Source organism: Trachypithecus francoisi, unplaced genomic scaffold (genome assembly GCF_009764315.1).
Source record: "Trachypithecus francoisi isolate TF-2019V2 unplaced genomic scaffold, Tfra_2.0 Lachesis_group0, whole genome shotgun sequence".
NCBI classification, from domain to species: domain Eukaryota; kingdom Metazoa; phylum Chordata; class Mammalia; order Primates; family Cercopithecidae; genus Trachypithecus; species Trachypithecus francoisi.
The window spans coordinates 80812428-80838845 of NW_022681453.1; the positions used below are offsets into that span (position 1 = coordinate 80812428).

At 41.5% G+C, this 26418-nt stretch overlaps 1 protein-coding gene across 1 annotated transcript in view; it reads left to right on the forward strand.

Annotated features, from left to right (window-relative positions):
- Positions 1-26418, forward strand: part of MYH15 (myosin heavy chain 15) — a 130481-nt gene that overhangs the window by 103316 nt on the left and 747 nt on the right. The window contains 8 exon segments of the mRNA XM_033201821.1: positions 1831-1955; positions 4782-4897; positions 11156-11348; positions 11594-11797; positions 16308-16433; positions 18544-18714; positions 21435-21539; positions 25725-25820. Of these exon segments, the coding sequence (XP_033057712.1) occupies positions 1831-1955; positions 4782-4897; positions 11156-11348; positions 11594-11797; positions 16308-16433; positions 18544-18714; positions 21435-21539; positions 25725-25820 (1136 nt within the window).

Consider the following 26418-nt stretch of genomic DNA (forward strand, 5'->3'; position numbering starts at 1 on the left):
TATTTTTTCATATATGAATATATTTCCCGATTTAATGAATATTTGTATAGCCCATACTACGTACCAGGCACCGTTTAACTATTTATTGTTAAATTTTCAGAATAGTCTAGTGTTAAGTTTTCTCATATGTAAAATGAAGGCTATATAGGTCATAAGTTGAGTAACTTGTCCAAATTCACATTTGATAAGTCGCAGATCTGGGATTTGAGCCCAGCCACGGCTCCAGCATATACGCACTTAACTACTGAGCTGTGCAACCTTCCCACGTACCTTGTGGCTCTTTGCATGCCTGTACATGAAGACCTACCACAAGCTTTTTAATAGCTACATAGTGTTTTGTAATAAAGATGGCTATCATTTAACTAGACTTTATTCATTTTAGATCCAATTATTCACAAATATGAATAATCCTACATTATACATCCCTATACATGTATTTATGCACATGTAAAAATATTTCAGGAGAATGGATCCCTGGAAAAGAAATTGCTGGGTTAATGAAATGAATTTTTAAATTTTGATTTACTGCCAAACAGCCCTTCAAAGAGGCTGCCAACTTATCCCAGCACCAACAGCAATGTGCATGAAAACCCTGAGATGCCCTGGAAGCAAGTTCATTACTGTTGGAGGCGTAAATGAAGCTTACTTTCTGTTGACCTACATAGTCTATGATCAAGGCACTAGCTGGGGACATCAGGGGTGCTAAAACAGTGGTTAGAAAACTTTAGCTACATCCAAACCAGCTGGAGGGCTTGTTAAAGCACAGATGGCTGGGGCCCACCCCCAGAGTTTCTGACTCAGTAGGTCTGAAGGATTTGTATTTCTGACAGTTTTCCAGGTGAGGCGGGTGCTGCTGATCTGGGCACCACCTTTGGATTGGGGTGGGGTTTGAATATTGAGTGAGCTTTTTCCAAAGCTCTCCAGGTGATTCTAAGGTGCAGTCAGAGTTGAGAACCTCTTCCCTGATTTTCTTCTTGATAACCTATCTTTAAGAGAGTGCTTATCAGAGAAGAATTTATTATGCAATGAAAATTTCTGTCTAACATATTTGTCTTTGTAACTTCTAAAAATTCTCATCATATCACATCACAGCCCAGAATCTCAGAACCAGAGAACAGGTGACTTATTGAGCTCCTTCCACCACCTCTGAACTGGGTAATTCTCTGAGCTACTTGGCCCTATACCACACCTCTTATGTACTAAAGGCAGAACTGACCATAACAATATCAGGTGGAAGAGGTTTTGTGACTTCTGGATGTCCTATTCTGTTTGTCAAAGGCTTATGTTCATGAGAGGCTAGGAAAAAACACTCAAGTGCTTGAGCTAAAGCCACTGTCTTCCTTGGGCCCCTTCTGATTCTCTGGCCTATCTGGGGCCATGCCTTGGATGCTGGCAGATAGTGATCTAGCTTCTACTTTAAGTTCCTGTCTCGGTGTTGAGTGGTGACTGAAACAATGGCAGCCACTAGTGTTGATAGCTAAGCACTTACACTGGAAGGGTAGGGACTCCAGGTCTGTGTTCCTCCAGGTGGAACCTGGAATGGCTCTAATGAGCAGGACTGCCATGTAAAGTTGCAAAGGTTGTCCAGTGTACAATATTCTGAAGCACCATCCTCACCATTTGTTGTAGACAATTTTCAGATGGCAAAAGACTATATGAAAAAATGAATGCCTTTAAAATTTCTAGGTCCCATATGGGCTAGGTCATCAAGTTACCAAGGGTGGCATGAGGCTGCTGTTCCAGTGGGCTGGAACAGTCTGTTGTGCCTGGTATCATTGGTTTGAGACTGAGCCCTTTCACTAACTTTGGTTTTCTTACCTCTCTCTCCAGAAGAGATTTCTAATCTGACAAACCAGGTTAGAGAAGGGACCAAGAACTTAACTGAAATGGAAAAGGTCAAGAAACTAATTGAACAAGAGAAGACAGAAGTCCAGGTGACTCTGGAAGAAACAGAGGTATTATCACCAGGGAGAAAAGAAAGCTTTCACTGTGACAAGGCAGAAGATTTGCATTCTAGCAATAACAACAGCACCAACAAAAGGACATGTATTCAAATGTTTATTTACTATATGCTAGGCACTCTGCCAAATGCATAATTTTAATATAATCACCGTAGCAAACTACTGTCCCCATTTTATAAAAGAGGAAATTGAGACTCAGAGAGCAGGATACACAACAGTGAATGCAAATCTCCTGATTGTAGTAAAAACAGGAACTATGTCTATCTCGTTCGCCAGTTATCCCCAGTGCCCAGACCCTCACTACTCAACATGTGGCCCATGGACATCACTTGGAAGGCTGTTAAAAATTCAGAATCTCAGCCCTGTGCCCATCTCTGTTGAATCAGGATCTGCATTTTAACAAGATCCCTTGGTGGTTCATATGCACATTAATATTTGAGCAGCACTGGCCTAGAACATTGCCTGGCGTGTAGTAGAGGCTCAGTAAATATTTGTCAAATGTTGAATGAATAAATATTCTCATAGCTGTCCCCTCTTTAAAGAGTCAGTCACAAAAACTTCTCAATTTTTTTTCCCCAAAAACTTTTGGTAGTTTTGGAAATAAGATTCAAAGCAATGCTGTCAAACATTGGTTTCTGAAAGCTCATCTTTGTGCAGATTGACAGGAGGGTTTTCAGTGTTACGGATTCACAGTTTAGGAAAAGTCTCTGACTTTATCTCTGAGTGTGCATTAGCAGTTGAAAGGACCTCTAAGAAGATGATTTGCCAAAGAAGGTAAACTAATGAGGAGGAAGTCACCCTATCATGATTATTAGGTGGTTAAGAAGCCCTATGTAGCCTCTTCTCAGAGCTGAACTTCATCTTCCTGACTCAACCTTTGAGCAAGTACTCAGGCACATTCAAATACAGCCCTACCCTCCCACCAGTAGAAAATGAAAAAAGATTTTTGAAAGATGTGGCAGTCAGTGTTAGGTAGGGGCCCTTTGGAAGGTATGGTGATGGAAAACAAGACCCCAAAGGAGCGCTCTGTGCCAAGCATTGTCTGTTACATTTACCTCACCATTATGATTCCAGAAGAAACTTGCCAAGCAAATGTTTCCATATTACCCTCCATATAGAATTGTCAGGCAGCAGCTCTTGCCCTGTTATGCATAAATGTTTCCTGAGGCTATCTAACTTTATACAGACTCCTTTTGGTTGGCAGTGTGGTGCCCTCTAGCACAGCTGGTCCTTATACAGTTGGTAAACTTTGTTTTGTTTACTTGTTCCCTTTGGTTCTCTGGCCGTCCTGGCAAGGGACTTTTTGAAGCCACCACCTTAACTAAAAGAAGTAAATTTTATGATAGAAATTTCAAGCACTATGACAAGTCAATGAAAAATACAACTGGCACTGACAATTTTTGTCCTATATAACATAGAGGCATCTTTGTATATTCAGTTGATCTGCACATGGGTCAAGGATGAGAATGACAGAAAGGCCATAGTGTTCAAACCATTTAGTACCACTAGATGGCAATACATTCTATTAGCATTTTCTCAACTTCTGTCATCAGCCACCTCCATAAATACTTCACCAACTTGGACATGTATTTGTAACTGCATTATTTATTTTCCTGGGTGAGCCTTTATGAGAAACTTTACCAGATTGTTTTAAAGCCATAAAACTCAAATCATCCCAGGTCGTCTTCCCTAAAGATTCACTTTCTCAGTGCATTTTAGAGGGTTAGAGGTGACAGTCTCCTCTTGAAGGAACTACACTATTCCCTCTGAGGAAACTGTTATCCAAGCATTTGTTTTTGAGTGTGCGTTAGCAATTTTATTTTCTTTTATATTGAAGGTAGTATCAAGAGAACATCAAGGGAGGTCTTATTAAAATTCCTATCATCTTTTTATTTTTATTTAAAATTGCAACTCAGTTTTACTTTTTTACTTTTGGTTGTATCTGCTAAGCACTCCTCAAAAGAGGCTATAAAAAAATTACTTCTGCCTTTAGGACTGCCTGTAGCTAACTGACCACAAAATTGTATCACCCCTTATGCCCTTATATCATTGGTATTCTGCAAGTGCTTTTTGGGTTTCTTCTTTTATATACATTTTTAGCTTCAGGACAGGCTTTAAAGATTTAGCCAAACCTATGCTTTTAGAATTGAATTGCCTTTAAAACATCCCTGCAAATAATTGCCTTAACTATATTTGAATACAGAAAAGGGCAGGGAATCTTCCTGCCTGCCAAAGCAATTCATTTGCAGTAGTGGTACCAATTATGGTGTTAATGGCTCACGCTGAGTGTTAGGTGTCAGATACATCCTAAATTCCTTTATTTGTTCTTCATATGACAATATTTGGACACTACCATGTTGTTTCTTCTCTGAATGCATCCAACTTTTCCTCTATTCCCTCGTGATGTCCAGAATTTAATGGAAGATTCCAGGTAGGAGTTATCACCTTCCTTGTTCTAGCTCTGATATTTTTTAAAATTTATCCCATAGTTGGAATATGTTAGAAAAAGTCAAGAGTAATACATTAAAAAGCTTAAATATAGCCACAGACAAGACTCAAATTTTCTATTTTAAAATAGGCTTTAAAATTCTAGTTCTGGAGCTACAGCTGAAAGACCTAAGAATGTCAAATCTATAAGTGAAATGACAAATGAAAGCAGTTGCTTGTCTCACTGTGTTGCAATCTTAGGGACCTGACTTGAACCTATATCTTTCCCAGTAACTCTAAGAGAGCTACATTAGCGACATATGTTTTGGGAAAAAAATAAAATTTTTGTCTAAAAGTGGACTTCATTTAATGCTTTTTATTTATGTATTCCAGGGAGCCCTGGAACGTAATGAAAGCAAGATTCTTCGTTTCCAGCTTGAACTCTTGGAAGCTAAAGCAGAACTTGAAAGAAAGCTTTCAGAGAAAGATGAAGAATTAGAAAATTTTAGGTATCTAAGATGATTTTGATATGTAACAATTATGCATTTCTGAATCTGTGACTAAACAGAGCTCATTATGTCCAGCTGCTTTTGTGGCCCCTGTTGGAGTATTACCAAAGAAACTTAGTGTAACTGTATATTAGTATCCTTTATATATAATATCTATAATCATGTATAGATATTCCTTTATACACAATTAGATATCCCTTTATACACAATTGTATATAGATATTCCTTTATATCAATAGTGGTGAGAGCTTACCACTATTGATATAAAGGAATATCTATATATAATTATTGCTGGATTTTGTAATTTTCTTATATTTGAGGAACTTCTGCTGTCATATGAGACTCAAGATAACACCAAATAAATGATTATATGTATAAGGACTATGCATACTGTCTGCATGTCCCTATAATGCCACTTTGTTGGGCATTGAGAAATTGACTGAAAATGCTGAGCCATGGAGAAAAAAATTAAAAATTCAATGCTGTACTTTCAGACCAGAGTGAAGTTTTCACATACCCCCTGCTTGTACCTGTAGCCATTTGTTTGAAGAGGAGCAGAAGCCAAGAGCTAAGCTGCTTATTGAATCCTTGTTAAAGCAGCTGAGTCTTCATAGTCAGGAAACTGAATTAGACAGGACTCATGGGTTGCAGAATTTTTTCTTAGCTCTGTCATAACAAGCTGATGACTTTAGACATTCCACTTCTTAGCTTCTCAGTGAAGTGAGGGGATAAAAGCAGCCCCTACATGTCACAGAAGGTGGTGAGAAAGATCAGTAGTCTGATGTTGGCAAAGCACTTCACACGCTGTAGTTCAAAGGCACAATGATAAACACATGGAATTAACGATGATTATATTATCTAATCTGTTCCCTTAAGTCAATGCCATATGTCAGCAAGAAAAATCATTTGAGCCTGAGATTCAACTGGCAACTTACTTTCAATGTATTTGTTAAACCATTTTTTTTTAAGAAAAAGAAAAAAAACCCTGTTAACATGTTCAATTGAACTGACCTCTTTCCCATAGCCCATTTTTAGACAAAACTCGCAAGGGGGTCAATGTTTTAATGAGGATGTCAAGCCACATTTGGCCCTCTGTGTGCTTTGAGTTCTCTTTGCTCTCACTCACTGGCACTTTCTGCTATAGGACTGACTGTGGCGAGGAATTCTGATCTACTTAAGAGGTTCTGAGTCAGTGTCTAAAAGAATTTTTTTGATAAAGGGCAAAAACCTTGGGCCTTGATATTTGCCCTACTTCTTTCCACAAGGAATAAAAATGAACGTCTCCTTCTGCAGATTTAAAAAAAGCAACAAATAACACTGATTTCAAGTAATATCAGACCTGTGCCTATAAATAAGCCCAGCTGAGGAGAAATGAATCCTCAGAGAGCCTGTGTCTCGTCAGGTACATCTGAATGTCGTAGAGCAGTTCACCAATTATAATAATCTCAGTGTGAAAAAAAGCCAGAGATCCAAAGAGCTAGGACTGGAAGGAGAAATAACTGAAGAAAAGGCATAAGCCAGGAGGAGCTGAGAAAAGAAGGGGTGGGCTGGAAGCAGGGGGACGAGCTATTCATACATTTTAGTTAATGATTCATAATAACTATAATAGGTATATCCAGAAAGAAAAGATGAGCTTATTTTACAAAATATCACAAATACCAGCCCAGACCCTTTCTGCTCGGAGCATAGATTGTACCAAAATGCCTTGGTTTAATCTGATAGTTTGACTTTGGGGCTACCAGGGCATCTTAAGGAAACTGAATGGAATGCCAGGAAAAACAAAATAAGCCAAGTACAAGATTCCAAGCAATCAAGGATAAGCCAGGGAAGTTATAGAACAAGGAAAATATTGCCTGAGGGCAAGATCAGGTTCAAGGTCATATGCCCATATAACCCATCATTAACTCCACAGAAACAGAAGGTTCCCAGGAAGACAGGACCTGGTGAGTAAGTTAAAGGGACCAAAAAGCAAGAGAAAGTGACCCGCAGGCAAAGGCAAAACCTTCATAGTGCAGCAAACTGGGTAACTCATTCAACTCATGCTCTGCTGCCAAGCCATGTCTTCCACTCTGGTGAGGCCTGATTCTGAATGAGCCCAGCCTGGATGCCTGTTGATGGTGAAAAGTACAAGCAGCTGGTATGTGTGTGATATGTTTCACTTGTTCAACAGATGTTGGAGTGCTTAATGTTCACCAGACACTGCGTCATATTCTAGTCAGGCTTTCGTAGACACTTTTGGATGATAGGGTATTCTATTTATTTCTATAATAAATAAATAATGTTATAGTTGGCATAGGTTGAGGTAGGGAGGTGATGGTGCAGTCACTGATGGAAGGAGAAGAAGAGCTGGTAGCTGGCTTTGATCTTCCCATCTTATTAGACAGAGGAAACGAGGCCAGCTTGAAGGCCCACTGCATGGCCCAAGACTGAGCTGACAACAGGTTGGTCAGGTGCATCCTGCATCTTCAGGTAATTCTCTGATTGGAGGAAATGTTGAAATGTGAGAGTCATCACACTGGTCCACAGCCATGGGCTTTCTGAGCTGTATTCTGCTCTCCCAGATACACCCAGAGAGGTGTTTTTGAGAATGAGGCACTGAAATTCCTTATTCTATCATACTTCATTTGTTTGTTTTGGTTGATCACTGATTGAAAGGCTAAGCAAGCTTTTTCTCTGAAGGGTCAGATGTTAAATATTTTCTGCTTTGCTAGCTACATGTTTCGTTTGCCACAGAGATGTGGCAGTTACTTCGCACTGTAGTTGTAGGTTGAAAACAGCCATAGACAATAGGAAATAAATGGGCATGGTGGGATTTTGGCCCACAGCCCATAGTTTTCCCACCCCTGGTCTAGAGCCCCAGGTACATAGTAATGTTCCTTCTGTAAAGTCCACTCCTCTGATCTCAGTCATGTCAAACTTTGCCACGTGGTCTTAATTTATATATACCATCTGACTTGGTTTCTTTTATTGTCTGAGTGACTCTCTGCCAGAATATGCTCAAATCTTTTCCCACTTCTAAGTAAAATATTTTCGAATGTCTTTGAAAATTAGAATCTCAAACTCAGACATGATAGCAAAATAATTTGTTAATTATTTTAAAGCTGGCTCATATGTATTTGGATTAAGAAAAAAATCCCTTATTTCTTTGACATAGATTAGAAATATCATAAGGAAAATAAATGACCTATTGCATTGTCAGTGATTTAAATGCTGAACTAATGATTTAAAATCATTAGCTCTTCAAAGTTCTATCATCTCGATTTTTCCTTGCATTTGGTTTTTTAAATTGTATTTCACATTTTAGGAAAAAGAAGGTACTTCTTCCTATATTGCCCTTGGTCTTGAATGCATCATTTTTCTTAAAGAATGTACTTGAGGGAGTTTTCATTTTAAAGATTTCTTGACTCTGTATGAAATGTGTTGATTGTTTAGCAGCCATTCTCCAGGACTGTATTATACTCATGCCTCTTAAACCATCTCACTTTTTACTTGTCTGCAGGCACTCATGAAGTTTCATAAACAACGGTGGGAAAAGTGCAGTTTAAAACATGCAGTTTGCCTGCTTAAGTAGAATGTATTTCTGTACAGAGGATTTTGACACCAGGCTAAGGATGCTTCAGTGTTCCTGTGTAAGGAGTGTCAACTGTGGCAAAAATGAGAGTTTCCCAGTGTAGGACAGATAAGTGTTTGACAGCTTTTGGTGATGTGGAGTGTGAGCATCCCTGTCCTGGTTTACTACAGGTGTCATCACAAAATGCACACATGGGTGGCTTCAACAGCAGAAATGTATTTCCTTACAGCTCTGGAGACTAAAGGTTCAAGATCAAAGTGTTAGCAGGTTTGGTTTCTCTCCCAATGCCCTTCCTTGGCTTGCAGATGGTCACATTTTCACTGCATCCTCATCTGTTCTTTCCTCTGTGTACATGCATCCCTGTGTCTCTTCTTTTTTTTTTTTTTTTTTTGAGGCGGAGTCTCGCTCTGTCTCCCGGACTAGAGTGCAGTGGCCGGATCTCAGCTCACTGCAAGCTCCGCCTCCCGGGTTTACGCCATTCTCCTGCCTCAGCCTCCCGAGTAGCTGGGACTACAGGCGCCCGCCACCTCGCCCAGCTAGTTTTTGTATTTTTAGTAGAGACGGGGTTTCACCGTGTTAGCCAGGATGGTCTCGATCTCCTGACCTCGTGATCCACCCGTCTCGGCCTCCCAAAGTGCTGGGATTACAGGCTTGAGCCACCGCGCCCGGCCCCTGTGTCTCTTCTTATAACTAGTCCCATTGGATTAGGGCCCCATCCTAACAGCCTCATTTAATCTTAATTACATCTTTAAAGGCCCTATCTCCAAATAGAGTCATATTCTTAAGTCTTGGGGGTAAAGTAAGAACATATGAATTTTGGGGGGGACATAATGCAGTCCCTAAAAGTCCATATTAACTTTACCTACTGGGATCCCTGTAGGATTCTGATCCGGAAGCTGAACAAAAGCCCAGAGCCTAAGGACAGGCAGAAGACAGGTGCTCACATTGGACTCTGGAGTCAGACAGAGTTATTTTCTATACATTTCCATAATTGCTTCTAAGGCCTCCCTCACCAATGGGCAGAATGGGGGTCATGAAAAGTAGCACCTCCACCTGTCAACCAATTTCAAGCTCTGACCCCTCTCTTCCCCCTGTAGGTCGTATGCCTTTTTTTCTTTTTTTGAGACAAGAGTCTTGCTTTGTTGCCCAGGCTGGAGTGCAGAGGTATGAACTTGGCTCACTGCAACATCTGTCTTCTGGGTTCAAGTGATTCTCCTGCCTCAGCCTCCCAAATAGCTGGGACTACAGATGCATTCTGCCACGCCCGGCTAATGTTTGTATTTTTAGTAGAGACGGGATTTCACCATGTTGGCCAGGCTGGTCTCGAATTCCTGACCTCAGGTGATCTGCCCACCTCAGCCTCACAAAGCGCTGGGATTACAGGTATGAGCCACTGCGCTCGGCCTGTATGCTTTCTTGATCGACCTCACAGAGGTTAGGACACTGACTTGATGACAATTCAACATGGAATCGAATTCTGATCTAATCTAATTTGTGCAGATAGGTTCTATGAGAAAGAAGAATAGAAAGGCTTTTGCCTTCTCTGTTCTCTATTATCTGTCCAGCACCAGGTCCCTGTTTCCTGAATTGAGCTTAACAGGGCATGTGTCTATTATAGTAGTTAAACTGTCCTAACATTCACCAAATCTTGGTGACTTAAAACAAATAGAAGTTTATTTTTGCCTATGTTTGAGGCCATTGTGAGGTAGGATGAAGAGTGGGTCAATAACATTCAAAGTCATTGAAAGACCCAGGTTCTTTCCATCTTGTGATTCCATGATCTTCTGTATGTGGCCATCAAGTTTGGCAGAAAGGGGGAAGGGAGATTGCGGGAACTCACAAGTGAACATTTCTAGGGGCCAGCCCTGGAATGGTAAACTTCATTACTGCCCACAGTGCATTTACCAGAATCTAGTCACATGGTTCCAAACTAACTACAAACAGTTTGGGAAATAAAAATTCCCATGGATTCTCTCAATTTTTTATTTTTTTATGGCCTTCCTAAACACGTAGCTATTGTTTTCTGTCACTTTGCAAACACGTTTTTAGTTCTAGTTTTTGTTCTTAGGAAGGAATTTAAAGTGTTAAAGTAATTCAGTATCACACAATTGGTTTTGTCAGCCAATCCTTGGGTGCACTCTCAAACTCCTAGAGAAAGATAACCATTTTATTCTGGGAGAGTTATGTCTCCAGGCTACTGTAGCAGTGTTGCTGCATCTCAGGAGTTGTTCCAACCTGAGTGGCTTTTTCCTGCCTTGTTCAGATATTTTTCACCATTGAAAGTAGTTGAAATATTATGGCTGTCTGAAAGAGCATCCTTCCTTCATCCTTAGCCACCACAGGAAACCCAGGTGCTTGCCCTAGATCATCCTTTATGGGATATCAGATGAGACTAAAGCTGCCTCACAGGAACCTTGAAAAGCTTCTTGTATTTTCCAGGATTCTTCAGGGAAGTTGGTCTGGAAACCTTGCTTAGTCCATTATGGTGGACATATACTCACTAACCTAACTTCTCATTCTCTCTGTTTTTAAAATAAAAGCCCTTAGACTCATTTTGTTAGTTACTTAACATTTTTCTTGGATTTTAGTTTATTTTTTCTATTTCTTGTACTGTTTTAAACATAGCAGGTGAATTTGATTAATCTGGATGTATCATTTCCCCCACTCCAACTGTTATTTCAAATTAGGAGGAAACAGCAGTGTACCATTGACTCCATGCAGTCTAGTCTGGATTCTGAAGCTAAGAGCAGAATTGAGGCTACCCGGCTGAAGAAGAAGATGGAAGAGGACCTCAATGAGATGGAACTCCAGCTTAGCTGTGCCAACCGGCAGGTGTCAGAGGCAACCAAGTCCCTGGGCCAGCTTCAGATTCAAATCAAGGTATTTTAAAACTGTAAGATGGGGTAGGGAGGGGTGGAAAATGTTTCTGCTTATGGAAGCAAACTAAGCAACAGATTGTTGTGTTCAGCAATAAAGATGAGGACAACAAATACAATCTTTCCAGAGAGAAGGAGCATGCTTATGTCTAAATACGTAGAACTATGGTCAGAGCATGCATACATAGGTGCATAGTCTATGTTGAACTCAGAGGGATCTGTACTCCAGGCCCATCTTTTCTCTCACAGGACCTTCAGATGCAGCTGGATGACAGCACACAAGTGAACAGTGATCTGAAGGAGCAGGTGGCTGTGGCTGAGCGGCGCAACTCTCTTCTTCAGTCTGAACTAGAGGATCTAAGGTCCTTGCAAGAGCAGACAGAGCGTGGCCGCAGGCTGTCAGAAGAAGAGCTCCTGGAAGCAACAGAAAGAATCAGTCTTTTCTATACCCAGGTGGGGCCCATATACTCTCCGTATTAGCTGGGCCAGTTGGTTGAAGGCAGTGGTTCCCACACTTGGACCATGCAGTTGCAGCCTTGGACCATGCACAGTCGCCCTGTTAAATCTTGGATGTGCCTGTGAAGCACAGGGACAGGCTGTGCAGCAGAGCCACAGTCATACTCTTCATTTATTCCCAAGTATGTTATTTCCTTCAGGCTGCCATAACAAAGTACCATAAACAGGGTGGCGTAAAGCAACGGAAGTTTATTTTCTCGCATTCCTGGAGGTTGAAAACCTGCAATCAAAGTGTCACCTGGACCATGCTCCCTCTGAACTCTGTAGGGAAATACTTCCTTGCCCCTTCCTAGCTTCTGGTGGCTTACTGGCAATCTTTGCCATTCCTTGGCTTATGGATTCATCACTCCAACCTTCTGCCTTCACATGGTGTTCTCCCTGTGTCTTAACAGCATCTTCCCCCTGTGAGGGTCTGTTGCTGTCTAAATTGCTACTTTTTATAGGAGTACCAGTCATATTTGATTAAGTTCTACCCTAATGACCTCATTTTAGCTCGTTTACCCCACTGCTTCCCTTTTTTCTAGTTTCCTTCTAAACAAAATAAGACCCTATTTCCAAATAAGGTCACGTTCTGATAAATTGGGGGTTAGGACTTCAACATATCTTTGTGTGTGTGTGTGTGTGAGAGAGACAAAATTCAACCCATAACAATAAGCCTTATGCCAGAAGAATGGATTGTCAGAGCATCCACAGCCAGGATGCTGGGGAGGGAGGGATGAGCATCCCCTAATGTTCCAGAACCACTCCTGCTCCTGGTTCTCCTGCTCTCTCTAAGCCATGTGCTTCCCCAGCGTCCCAGAATAAAAACAGTGCTCCTGCCTTGGAGCCAGGAAAGCCGTGACAATTCTGAGTGACTGCTGACAGATATGATACGCTGTCCAGACGCTGGCTTCTAATGGAAGGTTATGTAAGTGACATGAAGCAAGAATTCTTAAATCCTTCTCCTTCTCCTAGAATCAGAAGAAGCCATAGTTTCCAGGACAAGCATCTACAGTAAATGGGTTGTGTGATAAGTGTTTATAGGGCACCCCCCCATAACCTGGACTGGTATGGGTGATATAGACACAGAATGTCTCCACTGTCCTAAAAAAATGAAGATTGAACTAAGCAATTGTAGTACACTGCTAAGAGTATAATGATAGAGCAAGCACACCCCTACAGAAGGCCTTCCTTGACAATCCAAGAGTTAGGTAGATGCACAGTATGCTTCGTCTGAGTCATGAAGGACATTTAAGAAGCCAGCCAGGTGGAGAGAAAAGTCAAGGGCAGAGGCATGGGGTGTGGGGGGAAGGAGTTTATGAGTCTAAGGGAAATTAACATGCTAGAGTATTGGGTGGATAGCCAGAAGGAGCAGAAATCATGCTGAGATAGGTAGGGCCAGGTCACCAGGGACCCTGAGCCTGAGACTGATGGAGTTTGAATTTTGTCTTGCAGCTCATGGAGATCCACTGAAGAATTTTGAGTAGCTAAGAGTGAAGTTATCAGATTTGCATTTTGGGAAGTTTTACTGTGGTGATTATTGTGAAGGACAGTTTAAAGCACCTAAGGGCAGAACTGCTACACTCTGGGGCATTCAGAACTATCTGTGGGATCATTTTGGTTGCCACAGTGACTGGGCAATACCACTGGCATTGAGTGAGTAGGGTCCAGAGATACCAAAACTCCTTCAAGGTGATATCCCAAGGAACTGTGCCTTCCAGAATGCCAGTTGTCCCCTACTGAAAAATACTGGATAAAAGAAAGTATGAACCAGAAATGTGCCTGTTGAAAGATGTTGCAATTAGTTTGTGCCTACAGTTTGACTTTTTTTTCCCTGTGTATGACACAATCCCATCTGGGTACCATGTGGTATAGAACAAATAGTCTGTAGGTTATAGATAATTCCCAACAGGCTAACTCAAACATTTTTTTTTTCTTCTTCAAGAAAGTTTAAATACAATGAGTTGTATTCTTATAAAATGGACTATAGACTTTTAAAAAATTAACTCATCCACTGTCTAGAGCAAGGCTTCCCAGCCCCTGGGCCACAGACCAGTACAGGTCTGGAGCCTGTTAAGAACTGGGCTGCATGGCAGGAGGTGAGCTGCAGGGGAGTGAGCTTTGCCTCCCGTCAGGTCAGCAGCAGCGCTAGATTCTCATAGGAGCGCAAACGCTCGTGTGAACTGCTCATGTGAGAGATGTAGGCTGCATGCTCCTTATGAGAATCTAATGCCTCATAATCTGAGGTGGAACAGTTTCATCCCCAAACCATTCCCCTACCCAACCCCCCTACCTGGTCTGTGGAAAAATTTTCTTCCATGAAACCAAAAGGGTTGGGGACCACTGGTCTATAATACTTAATTGCTATTGGTAACAAATGATTTGCCATGCATATCATACATAATAATGCACCAGTGGGATCCAATATGGTGCAAAATCACTAGCCTAGAGAGAGATGAGGCTCAGTTAGAGAAAAAGCATGCATAGAGAGGAGAGGATTTGGGGAAGAAGAAAATTAGGCAGGGGAGACCTGGTCTCTAGGGCAGAGTTTCTGAAACTTGATGTGTACATATAAGAATCCCTAACACAAAAAATGTAAATTCTCAGATCTCACCCCAGATCCACTAAATCAGAAGCTCTGCAATGGGACCTAGAAAGTGAACACGTTCTCAGGTGCTACTGCTCATAGAAAGACTACCTTTTGACCAGCACTGGTCTAGGTGATATTATATTATTCACAAGGACCTCTCCCCAACCTAAACCATGCTGGGGCACCTTGCAGTTACTAGAACATTATCAAGCAAAACATATTGAACCTTTTAGGGAGCCTTCTTAGCTACCTGCTGCATTTCCAGATCTCTAGCCTAGGACTAACATATGAGGCTAAACTTATCTTTGACTGATTACAAGTGCCTTTTTCAAACCTGAGCTGTGACAATCTAGATTACCTTTCTGCAAAACACCCCCTAACTCCCTTTCTCCTAAAAAAAATAAAAATAACAAGTTAAAGAGTAATTCAGTTTGCAAAGATTTAAGCCCTTATCTCCCTAGCAAATTTTAAATGATTCTATGTACAAACAAATTGGTATTTGTACTTGTACCTTCCTCTACAAAGAAATAGTTTCTATGGAGTCTGTGCTGTGAGCATCCAAAAAACACTTCAGGAAAATACAGCTTATTTCCACCCCATCTCTCAGGCCATGGAAGTGGAAATCTTGGAGGTATCCAGGGCCTGGCTCTCCATAAGGACAAAAGATGGCAGTCTCGATAAAGATGCTTCATGCCATAGAGAAAGTGGGGTAGATAGAACCAGTGATGCTGGAATATCATTCTATTTTTTTTTTTTTTTCTTTTTTGAGACGGAGTCTCACTCTGTCACTCAGGTTGGAGTGCAATGGTGTAATCTCAGCTCACTGCAACCTCCGCTTCCCAGGCTCAAGCAATCCTCTCACCTCAGCCTCCCGAGTAACTGGGACCATAGGTGTATGCTACCACACCCAGCTATTATTGGTAAAAGTTTTGGTAGAGATGGGATTTTGCCATGTTGCCCAGGCTGGTCTCAAACTCCTGAGCTCAAGAGATTCACCCCCCTCAGCCTCCCAAAGTGCTGGGATTACAGGTCTGAACCACCACACCTGGCCTGGCATATCTTTCTATTTCCAAGTCTTCATCGTGCTACTAAGAAAGGCACTAGCCAGAGGCAAGTGAATGTGAAATGGATAAAGTGAAAGGAGAAATAAAAAAATAGAAAGCCTATGCCTTTTATATACACTGTGAGTTTTCACACCCTCAGAAAAGCTGGGCTTCAAACACAGACCAAATAGCAGCAAAAGGATATTTGACCTCTAGTGTCACAACTCAGGAAGGAAAGAATTAGGGCAGCACCAACCATAGAATACAAAGAATCCTCCGTGGTAATGAGAGTACCTAAGGGCTGGAGGAGGAGGCTTATTCTGAACTACTTTCCCCACCTCCTCACTGTAAAGTAAGATAAGAAGGGAAGTAGAAAAAGAAGAGGAATGATTTTTTTTGTTTCTGGAGCAGCATACTGGGAGTTACAATTTTTATTCCCCAACCTCTTCCCCTCAGATGTCTGCAGTTGACCCCAACTTCTGCTCTAGAACACTTGTTTCTACCACATCCAAAAGCAAATGGCAGAGAAACATTTCCTCAACCCACTGAAAACCAAACACATGTTTGCGGCTTGTAGGTTATCTAGATACCATTCCTCCCTTCTGATTCAGGCTGCAATCTCTTTAGTCCTGAACTTTTAATGGGTGAAATCCCTTCCATTCAAGTTTGATGGCAAAAGCCTTTTGGGGTTGGGAGCATAGCTTAAGGGAATATGGCTCACTATAATAAAATTTGCTCTGGCCAGAGCTGACTCCCATTGCATGTCCTGAACAGACCAGCTTGCATTTACATTGCTGGCTTTTACTTGCCTAATAGGAATGCTGCTTTTCTTTAGAACACAAGCCTTCTTAGCCAGAAGAAGAAACTGGAGGCTGATGTTGCCCAGATGCAGAAAGAAGCTGAAGAGGTGGTGCAGGAGTGTCAAAATGCAGAAGAAAAGGCCAAGAAGGCAGCCACTGAGGTGGGTCCATTGACCACCTACTCAATCCTGTCTCCCAGAGTTCAGTGGCACAGTGGCCAAGGGGCAGGGGCACATCTGCAGCCAAAAAGTATTCCATTGATTTCCCATACAGCCAAGAGGAGGTTAGTCTGACCTCTCTGCCTCCCTATTCTCATCTTGAAAAATTAGGCCAATTAGCTCCTCCCACTAACATACCCTGGTGATGAAAAGGAGCAGTTGAATTGCTATAAGCAAAACCTTATAAAAGCAGGAGTCTTCTTTTGTTTCGGTTAAGCCACTTTTCATTTGTGAATCAATATATCTAGTGTCTAGAAACAATTCTTTCTGTGTTTCCTTACAAAAAGCTATTTTTCCTAGGGTCTATAACAGTTTTATGATGATGATTTGGAAAGAGTGCTTAATTCACTTTTTTTTTTTTTTTTTTTACAACCTGTACTACTGCTTGAAGAGCAAAATCAGGTTGGTAAAAAAGGGCTTCAGGGCTGCTATACCTTCTTTATTTTCCAGTTGTTGATGGCAGTGATTTTCCTAAATGATGTTGAACTCAGAGTTGGCTGCCAACCTTGGTGAACCTCTGTAGGGACTGAAAAAAGGCCACCCTCTGGGTACCTCCTGTGGGCAGATGCAGCACTTCTCTCAGAGGGCATGGTTAACGGAAGGTACCACTGGGAGAAAGATATTAGTGGAGGGGGAGGTTTGTGTGTGGCAGATTCAGCTTTGAAGGTCCCATTGCAGAGTGGGACTCCAGCTTGGTTTCTGTCTCTGCTCACCCCTTCTCCATCAAGAGCTTTTGTGCAGCCCATCAAATGCACAACCACATGCAACAGCCCTGATCCTTCCACATGAAGGGAAGCAGATCCCCCCACTAAACTAGGAGACAGGACATTTGATTATATTTTACATTAGTCATTTTAAAATTCAAAGGAGGTAAAGAGCTTGTGTCTGTATTTGCTCAAGTTACTTAACACTTGGGGAACTAAACAAAACCATTGCACCAAATCCCAATCACCTAATCATTGTAGAATCCAGCCCCCTCTAAGAATGGGCAACCATGCCTATCACTCATCCATTTTGTGTCAAGGCAAGTATTCTGATCTCTGATGAAAACGAGATGTGTGAAACCTTGAAGATGTTTGATGGCCAAGGGAACAAATATGTGTAACATTTATGAAAATCCACATAGGTAGAAAGGAATAAAAATAGCTGCTCCTGTTTGATAAATTTATGCAATCGTACATTATGAAGATGCTCTCTGCTTAATCTTGCCTTGATAAGATTTTCTTGACAGTGTGTTGACAAGTGAACTCATCTCTGACCCACCCTCTAAACCTCCCACAGTTTAACTCTGAGTCCCAACCCCACATCACGGAACGTAATTCATGCTTTGCCCTCACCATCTGCATGAAAGTCTCACACTTAAATTCTGCAGATGGTTGGTAACCTGATAGACAGAAAAGCTTTGGCTGTGAGGGCCATGTTCTTACATTAAATGCACCTAGAGATTCTCAAAACAGTTCTTAACGATTGCATCAAGACACCAAGCCCTCGTACACATAGCCAAAGCCAAGAGCAGGCTTCACAATTAACCTTTTTCGTGCCAGATTATTGGCAGTGAGAGCATCTGTTACTGCCAAATTCCTGGAGCCAAACTTGTTTGTGTAGTGAATCACAGAATTATAGAAGTGAGATGTGAATAGATTTTTGTAGGCACTTCTCCATATCTTTCCTGGTTCATTAATGTGAAACAAGTTACTTTATTCAATAATCAATTATCCCAGTGCTTTATTCAATGAAAAGCCGTTGCTTCAGTTGGTCATCTTTCTTTTAATACAGGTGTTGTATAATAATGTTCATATGGTTCTTCATCTTTGGTCTGTTTCCACCACTCCTTACCCTGTTCTTTCCTGAGCTACTGCTGTCTCTATTGCGTTACTGTTAACAAACTCGAGGGTGGTAGTGGTTAGGGAGATTATCATGGGAAGCGATCACATATAAGAGGCAAGGTGCAGCAGCCAGTCAGACCAGGAACTGAAGATCATGGGTAAAAATGTTAAGATCAATTTACTGCTGTACTAGCTCAGTCCCTTTTTCACCCTCTCCCCCACCCCAGGCAGCAAACTTGTCAGAAGAACTGAAGAAGAAGCAAGATACCATTGCCCACTTGGAAAAGACGAGAGAAAATATGGAGCAGACAATTACAGACTTACAGAAAAGGCTGGCTGAAGCTGAACAGACGGCCCTGATGGGGAGTAGAAAACAAATCCAGAAACTAGAATCCAGGGTAGGAGTCTGGGTAATCATGAGGGCTTGACAGTCCCCAATTCAAGACCTCTTTGTCCTGGAATGTGACACCAGATCTGCCCCTCAACACACACATCCTTTATCACTTTTGCTTTTAGCACTTTCAGATCTTTAAGAGTGTCAGATCTCAATATATGCATTCATTCTTTGCTTGACTTTGGGTGAGCACATAGGACTTTCCTTGGACTGGATGAAATCTGACTTCCCTCCTGCTAATTAACAATACAGCCCTTCCTGCTCACCTCACCAGCTCCAGGCTCTCACTCCAGGGCTACCTGGTGTTTCCAAACACACCCCTGGCAGTCTTGCTTCTGTGCCTTTGTTCCTGTTATTTCCTCTGCAGAGAATGCCCATTTTCTGACAGCCAGAGAAAGGAGAGGGAAAACAACTAAAATCAATGATCAAGAAAGATTCAGAGAAGATACAGTAAGGACTGATAGAAATGATGTAGTATCTGCCTTCAGGGAGCTTAAAAACAAGTAGTAACTCATCTTGAAAATAAGATTTGTAAAATTATTGAATCCATTTTAATGACTACAGACAAGGCATATAATAAATGCTACAAGAATGGAAAGAATATTCAACTAGGATTCGATTGTTCAAAAGGGCCACTGAAAAATAAGGTATCACCTTTGCACATCTATGGTATATCCATACAATGGAATATCAAAGTATATTTCGGGGACCTCCATACAGTCATACAGTGAGGGCAATGTGGCAATGTGGAAAGCGTATATCCTTTTGTTCAAGAAAGTGGGGGAATATGAGGGTGTACACATATGCTTGTATTTTCAAAATGAAATGGTAACAGGATAAATCAGAAAAATAAAAATGACTATCTATAAGAGGATAACACAGAGATGACAGTCGGACCTTCATAATGTGCCTTGTTTAGTTGTTTTGATTGGAAAATCATATAAATCATTTGCATACTTTATAATTAAAAAAACAAATTTAAGTCAAAGAAAAAAACTCAGCAGTCCCTAAAATTTTACCACCAGTGGAAGCAAATGAAGTTAACGATATATTAAATTGGGGGCATTAAACATACACAAGTAAAAATTATTCTCAGTGACCTTTAAACATAATGTTTTGTCCATACATCCCTCAATATAAGGACAAAATAACAAGAGAATGGCTAAAACCATACATTTATAACTTCAAAATACCAACATTTAATTGCTATTAGCAGTAAGACCATTGTTTATCCAATGACATATATAAGAACCAAGATTTTTGGTATAAGAGAAATGGCATATAGGTATAACATTTAAAAGTATGCATTTTTCCCCTAAAAAATACACGAAACTGTTTTTTCCAACTCAATTCTAAGATTTCCAGATTTTATTTTCAATTGCTGTTTGTTCACTATTATGGCCTAGAACCAGTGATAACTCAGTAGTAATGACTAACGATGAACTCCTTAATATCAGATAATACTAAGGAATTATGGTTAAATTCTTAAAGACACAACCATGGTACCATCATTACCTGTTAGAATGATATCCAATAGTATTTACAGGTGGAATTACATGATGTCTAGGATTTGCTTTAGTAGAGCAGTTTTTCCCCAAGGTGTTTTAATCACTTTAATTGCCCCCAAAATTCTTAACGAGTGCTTAAAAAAAAGTAGAAGGGCCTGTAAGAGCTCACATCCCGACAGACAGAACTGTGTGTCAGGTTCCTATATGACAGGTGTCAGAAGATTGCTTTAAATGGGCTTCATCCACAAGGAAGTTGCACACTTGCTCCCCTCCCTTCACACTGCACCTCTCTGAGGAGGTACAGGAGGGAAGAATGGCTCCAGTGGGGAGTAAGAGGTGGGGTCAGATGCGCTAGGCACATTCATGCCTCATGGCACTGGCCTTCCCGTCCTCAGGAAGGCTTCTTGGAGAAACTGGCATTGGCCTCAAGGAGAAAGCAGGAAAAAGAGGATACCTGGGCACCCCAGCCAGGGGGAGCAGCCAACATCAACTCCCTAGTCCCTCTCCTGCCTTATTTCTCTCTGTGGCACTTGTCCCCATCAAACATAGCCTACATTTTACTTTGTTTTGTCTGTCTGCTTCCCCTCATTAGAATGTATGCTAATTCCGGGAAGAGATTTTTGTCTGTTTTGTTCACTGCTGTATCCTAGCACTGGGGTGTGGTATGTAGTAGGCACCTGCATTGAATGAATGTTAAGCTCGTTTGTGTAATTCTGTAAGGCTGCAGGCAGTTCGTCTGTGTGATAGCTCTCCCACAAAGCGGGACTGTAGGGTTGTGGGTGACATACATGTGACATAAACTCAGCGTCTGATTTCTTTAGAGAGTCAGAGCTGGATGTAGAGAAAGCAGCTGAAGATTAGGTAGTATGTTGACAAAATCCTCAAGTGGGCTACACATTGCTTACTCTCTATACTTACATATACATTCATACATACACTTTGGGTGTGATTTTGCAATTCAAGAAAAAAGCTTCTCATATCTGTGTGAATTCACCTTTCACATATTTCAGTCTAAACAGTTCTTTTATGAATCCATAAAAGATCTTACTTTTGGCGAGAGAGTTTTCCCGAGACACTGTCCTGTCTAAGTACTACCAGAAATGGTGTGTGCATGTTCCCTTGACACTTTGCTGTCTTTCAAATGATTGTGCCAATTGGCAAATAGAAGGCCAGCCTTGCTGGCAGCATGTGGTCTGAGGTCACGTTTTGGTTGCAGGTTCGTGAACTGGAAGGTGAACTGGAGGGTGAAATCCGTCGCAGTGCAGAGGCCCAGAGGGGAGCCCGCAGACTTGAGCGATGCATCAAAGAGCTGACCTATCAGGTACTCTGGGAAACCAAACCATTCCCTGTTTGGCTGGTTGGGCGCTACCCTGCAGAAAAGTGCTCCTTCAAGCCTGAAATGGCCTTCTGGGACTCCTGCAGTTCTCTCTTCATCTTTGTTCTCCTTCAGCAGTAGACACTGACTCACCCTCCCAGAGCTCCTGTGCTATTAGTGGTTTGGATCAGTCTTTTCAGAGCTCTCAGGAAACAAAATGTGAGCGGCAAGTTGCAATTAGAAGTGAAAAGCTATTTATACCATCTGGATTTTTTCACACATAGTGTTTGCAGTGCTTTCATAAAGATGCCTTCCTGTGAGTGGCTGAGTGAGAACAATGTGTAAATGAAGTTAATGGCAGAGGCTCGGGGTGGCTACCCAGCTGGCAGGTTACATGGGATGCTGACTCAATTGGAGCGGGGTGCATTTCCACTCCTATTTTCTGGTTGCACAAACACTCAAGGCCACTGAGGACACTGTTGCTAGTGCCAGGTGGAAACAAAATACTAAAGAGAGACCTCTGAAGCTTTCTGAATCTCACCTGTTGACTAACATTGGTCTCAAGCAATAATTGAAAAGAGGTGGGCAGACTTCTTACAAGTAACTAATGCATTTCTAAAGTAAAAATATCATCATTTACATTTTCACTTTCAATCATTGCTTCCTTTTTCTTTCTAATGCAGTCAACATAGATTCTCTGATGGCAGAGGCACTGTATTGTTCTCCCCTCTAGGGTCTGGCATCCCCCTGTCACACAGCAGATGTGTGATTTCCATTGTTGAACACAGATGTTATAAGTCACTTTCCAGCCCTCTCACACTGCACATGATAGCTTATTCCAGCTCTCTCACACTGCACGATAGCTTATTCCAGCTCTCTCACACTGCACATGATAGCTTATTCCAGCTCTCTCACAGTGCACATGATAGCTATTCCAATACAAAGACAAATTCGTTTTAGGCACCCATTTTTACAGCTTCTTTGACAAAGCCAATGCAAGATCTGCTTAGTACTGATTCTGGTTCCTGAGGCTGAGTTGTTAAAGATGTCAAAGTCTTCTTCCCTTGCAGCAGGAAGGATAGATAAGAAAGCACAGCACTTCAGAAGCATCATCTTGGGCTAATTAAGACGAAATGAGTGACTTGCACAGCTCTTTTATTATTAAGTGGTTCCTTTTGTAAGATGAGTTAGTCTGACACTTCTTTAGACCATGCTAGGTATATCAAAGCCACTGAGAAGTGGGCCCATGGTATGTATGGCTAAGTAGGTAAACACCTTGGGAACTTAAAAGTTTGCTATTCTACTCTTCTTTTGAGGAGGGTGGAGAAACCACCCATGTTGATGGTGTGAAATGCTGCTTTAATGTCTGGATTTTTCTTTTTATTTTCCTATTGATTATTCTTATTGTTTTATTCTGTAAACAACTTCATTATAGAACAAAAAACCAAAGTTACATATTTTTTTGGTTTTCATTGTCCCAAAGAATGCATTCTTGTTCTATTGTGCCTTACCCTTGTTTCTTCATTGTAATAATCCTAGTGTTTCTCATGTACTAGAATGAGGTGCATTTATTAATTTCTTCCAAGTGTCTACAGAATGCTTAGATAGGCCTATTTTCTGCCATCAAATCAGCTAATATCTATTAGGCTAGACCCTGTAAGTTTAAAAAGACATTAGGGGACACTCCACATTTCCTGGTACTTGATTTTGAAATGTTCAAGGTTAATGCTGAGTCATTTCAATCATCAAAATAACCACCAGGACAAGGAGGCAGGGTGTTTGGTGATAGCCCATTCCTAGGTGCAATTAAAAATGTCATTTTGAAAGGGACACAAATATCATTTTCTTAGGAGAAGTCCTCTGGGAAGATTCTGCTACCAGAAAGGAGTCAAGTGTGGTCCCGCTCCATGGCAGTTCTATGACTGGTCCCCATGCCGCATTTATCCTCTCCTTTATATCCCCCTACCATTTGGAAACTTGTCCTATTTTCTCTCTCCAGCACCTAGAAAAATGTGCTATAAAGCAGAACATAAGATTAGGTACTTGTAGTTGCTATAGAAGGTCAAGATAGTTCCTCTGCCCCTCACTCTCCACCCACCTACTCAGTTCTACCATCAACTGCCTCCTACATCTAGGAATCTGTGTAGATATTATTTAATCTTATACATCTAGTCAAGAATGTAGTATCATTTTTAGGGATAAGGAAATACAATCTGGTTAAGTTGCTGTGTTGAGAGGGTTCTTTAGGAACCAAATGCCAGGATAGAGTTAGATGTACAAAGGATCTATTAGAAGTGACATCTATGAAAGATGAAGATGCAAGCAAGCAGGATGGGGCAGAGACGTGAAAGGAGAGGCTGAGGGAGGAAGAGGGGATGGGAAGAGTGTCAGACTGTAGTGCAGCTCTGGGCAAGCATCCAGCACGAAGATAGCCCAGAAAGGACTCCCATGTTGGGCAGAAATGGCCAGACACTAGTGACTTACTGTGCCCAGCCATTGCCTGGGGGCTGCCTGGGAAGTGTATGGCCTCAATGCTAATGCTGTGGCAGGTCCCAAAGGCACTGCAGTTGGAGATTATCAGGTAACAGCACTTCTTACAGCTGAATGGCAAGTTCTTTTCTTGATGGGAAATCTAGGAAGTGCATAGCCATGGCCACCAGTTACTCAATGCCCCACAGCTAAGATGGGAACCTAGGCCTAACATCAGTGGCTTTGCCTTCCCATGTGGGAGGGACATCAGAACATCAGCAACCACTTCTAGCTTTTTTCAGTTTTCTTCTGTGTGGCCTCCTTTACCACCAATTTACTCTCCTCTCAGTAAACTGATTGTTAGCAATTAAACTTGTGTTGATTTTATAATTTACTGTAAGCGCATAATGCTACAAATTTTTTGAATTTTATAAACCTGAGAAGTCGAGAGATAGGCAGATAAAAACAAAGAAGGGATTTTATTTGAACCAGACTTGTCTCAGTTCCCCAACTAGGTTCTTTCATATATATTCATCCCTGTCTCCTGATGCTTAAAATTAGTAATTAATATCTACTTTTATATGGTACTTTAAGGTGGTGGTGGTGTGTGTGGGGGTGCATTCCAGATGATGAGAACAGCTTGGCTAAACCTAAGGAGGACAGAGTAAGCAGGGGAGCTCTGCGGAAACAGGGTGACCTGGTTGGAATGGGTTCGTGGTGGTGGGGGGAATGGAAGGTAAGTAGGGTGAACATTAAAGCTGCCAAAAAAGTTCATATTTGATGGAATAGGTCAAATGGAGCCAGAAAAAAAAATTTTAAGCAGCAGTAGATCTTTCTTGATTAAATCAGCTTCTCCACCCAGAGCAAATTGAGGTATTTCTTCCTTTGAAAAGTTCAATAGCTCCAATGTGGAAATACTCCAGTTAAAGGGACATGAGGAAAGAGGGGGCAGGCAGAGCCCTATCTACCTGACTGCCTGTAGCCTCCTCTCTCCCTGGAATACCAAAGGCTCTGTGGAGCACAGTTGAGAAACATTATCCCACCAGATTTCCTTTCTCCAGCCTGAGGCTGGATTGTAATTGAGGCAATGAGAATAGGCACACCATGGTTCCCACAGCTTGTAGAATCTTCCTTGCTATCTCTGCTGATGTCTGCATCAGAATTCCAGAAAATTTATCTTTTCTATAGTTTTATTACTCAAAACCAAGAGTCAATTAGAAAGTTCAGGGAATAGTTGTTTTGATTGGGGAGCAATTGGTTTTCATTTTTGCATATGTGGCTTTTATAATAATGCACTTCATTCCTGCTGAATAAAGATACAGCTTTTTATTTAGCTCGTCATCTGGAATGCACCCCCACCACCACCACCTTAAAGTAAAATATAACAGTAGATAATTCACTACTAATTTTAAGTATACAAATATAGCTTCAGGCAGATATAGCTTGGTTGAGCTGGAAAGACATTCAGACCCAAACCGAACCTAATGGGTTTAACTCCCATTTCAGCAAAGGTTGGTGGATCAGGATAAATGACCATTAGTGCTGACAGTTCTGTTTATCAATTTCTTGGAACTTGGGTGAGTTAAACCCATTGTTAAAAATTACAACTCTGAGATGATGTTTAATAAAGTTCCCTAACCCTTATTTCCCCACATGAGACTACCCCATTGTAGACTGCTGGATCCTCTAAATCACCTTCCCATACATGCCTATGTATTGCAGGCAGAGGAAGACAAGAAGAATCTGAGCAGGATGCAAATTCAGATGGATAAACTTCAGCTAAAAGTGCACAATTACAAGCAGCAAGTCGAGGTGGCGGTGAGTGCCTTGGGAAGTTGCAGCCTCCTGGATTTCCCAGTGTTGTTTTGATTAAGGGAGATCTGTGGCCCTGAGCTCAGCAAGCAGCTTGTCAGAGAGGGCCAGCTCAGCTTAGAGTCTGCTCATTCTCGGTTTTTTTTCTCAAGTTAGAATTCTCACCCATGGCAAACATGTGTGTGGCTTTTCCCTCCAGGAAGCCAGAGCTCTCTCCTTTACCTTTGTGGTTTCACCCAAACAGGTGCACAACAAGAAATGAGCTAGGTAAAAGCAGAGTGTCATGTAGGGAAGGCCGGTTTTGGGCAAGGTAGTCACCCTGGGGTCTCCCTCATCCCCAAACCTAGGGTAAACATAAACATGGTTCACAGTATTTGTTCTTGATGATCCTGGATATGGTTGTGGACAAAACCACCATAAATTGAAATGTACTTGCCATCCCTGGGTCAGTATCTATAACTACAGGGAATGTAACTGGTAAGTGCCATATATATTGATTTATCCCTAATATTAACTCTTGAGGGTTTTGATTATTTCAATGATTTGGCCTAAAATACTACCTGTTCTAGCTCAAGGTCTAATAATTACCTGTTGACCCATATAA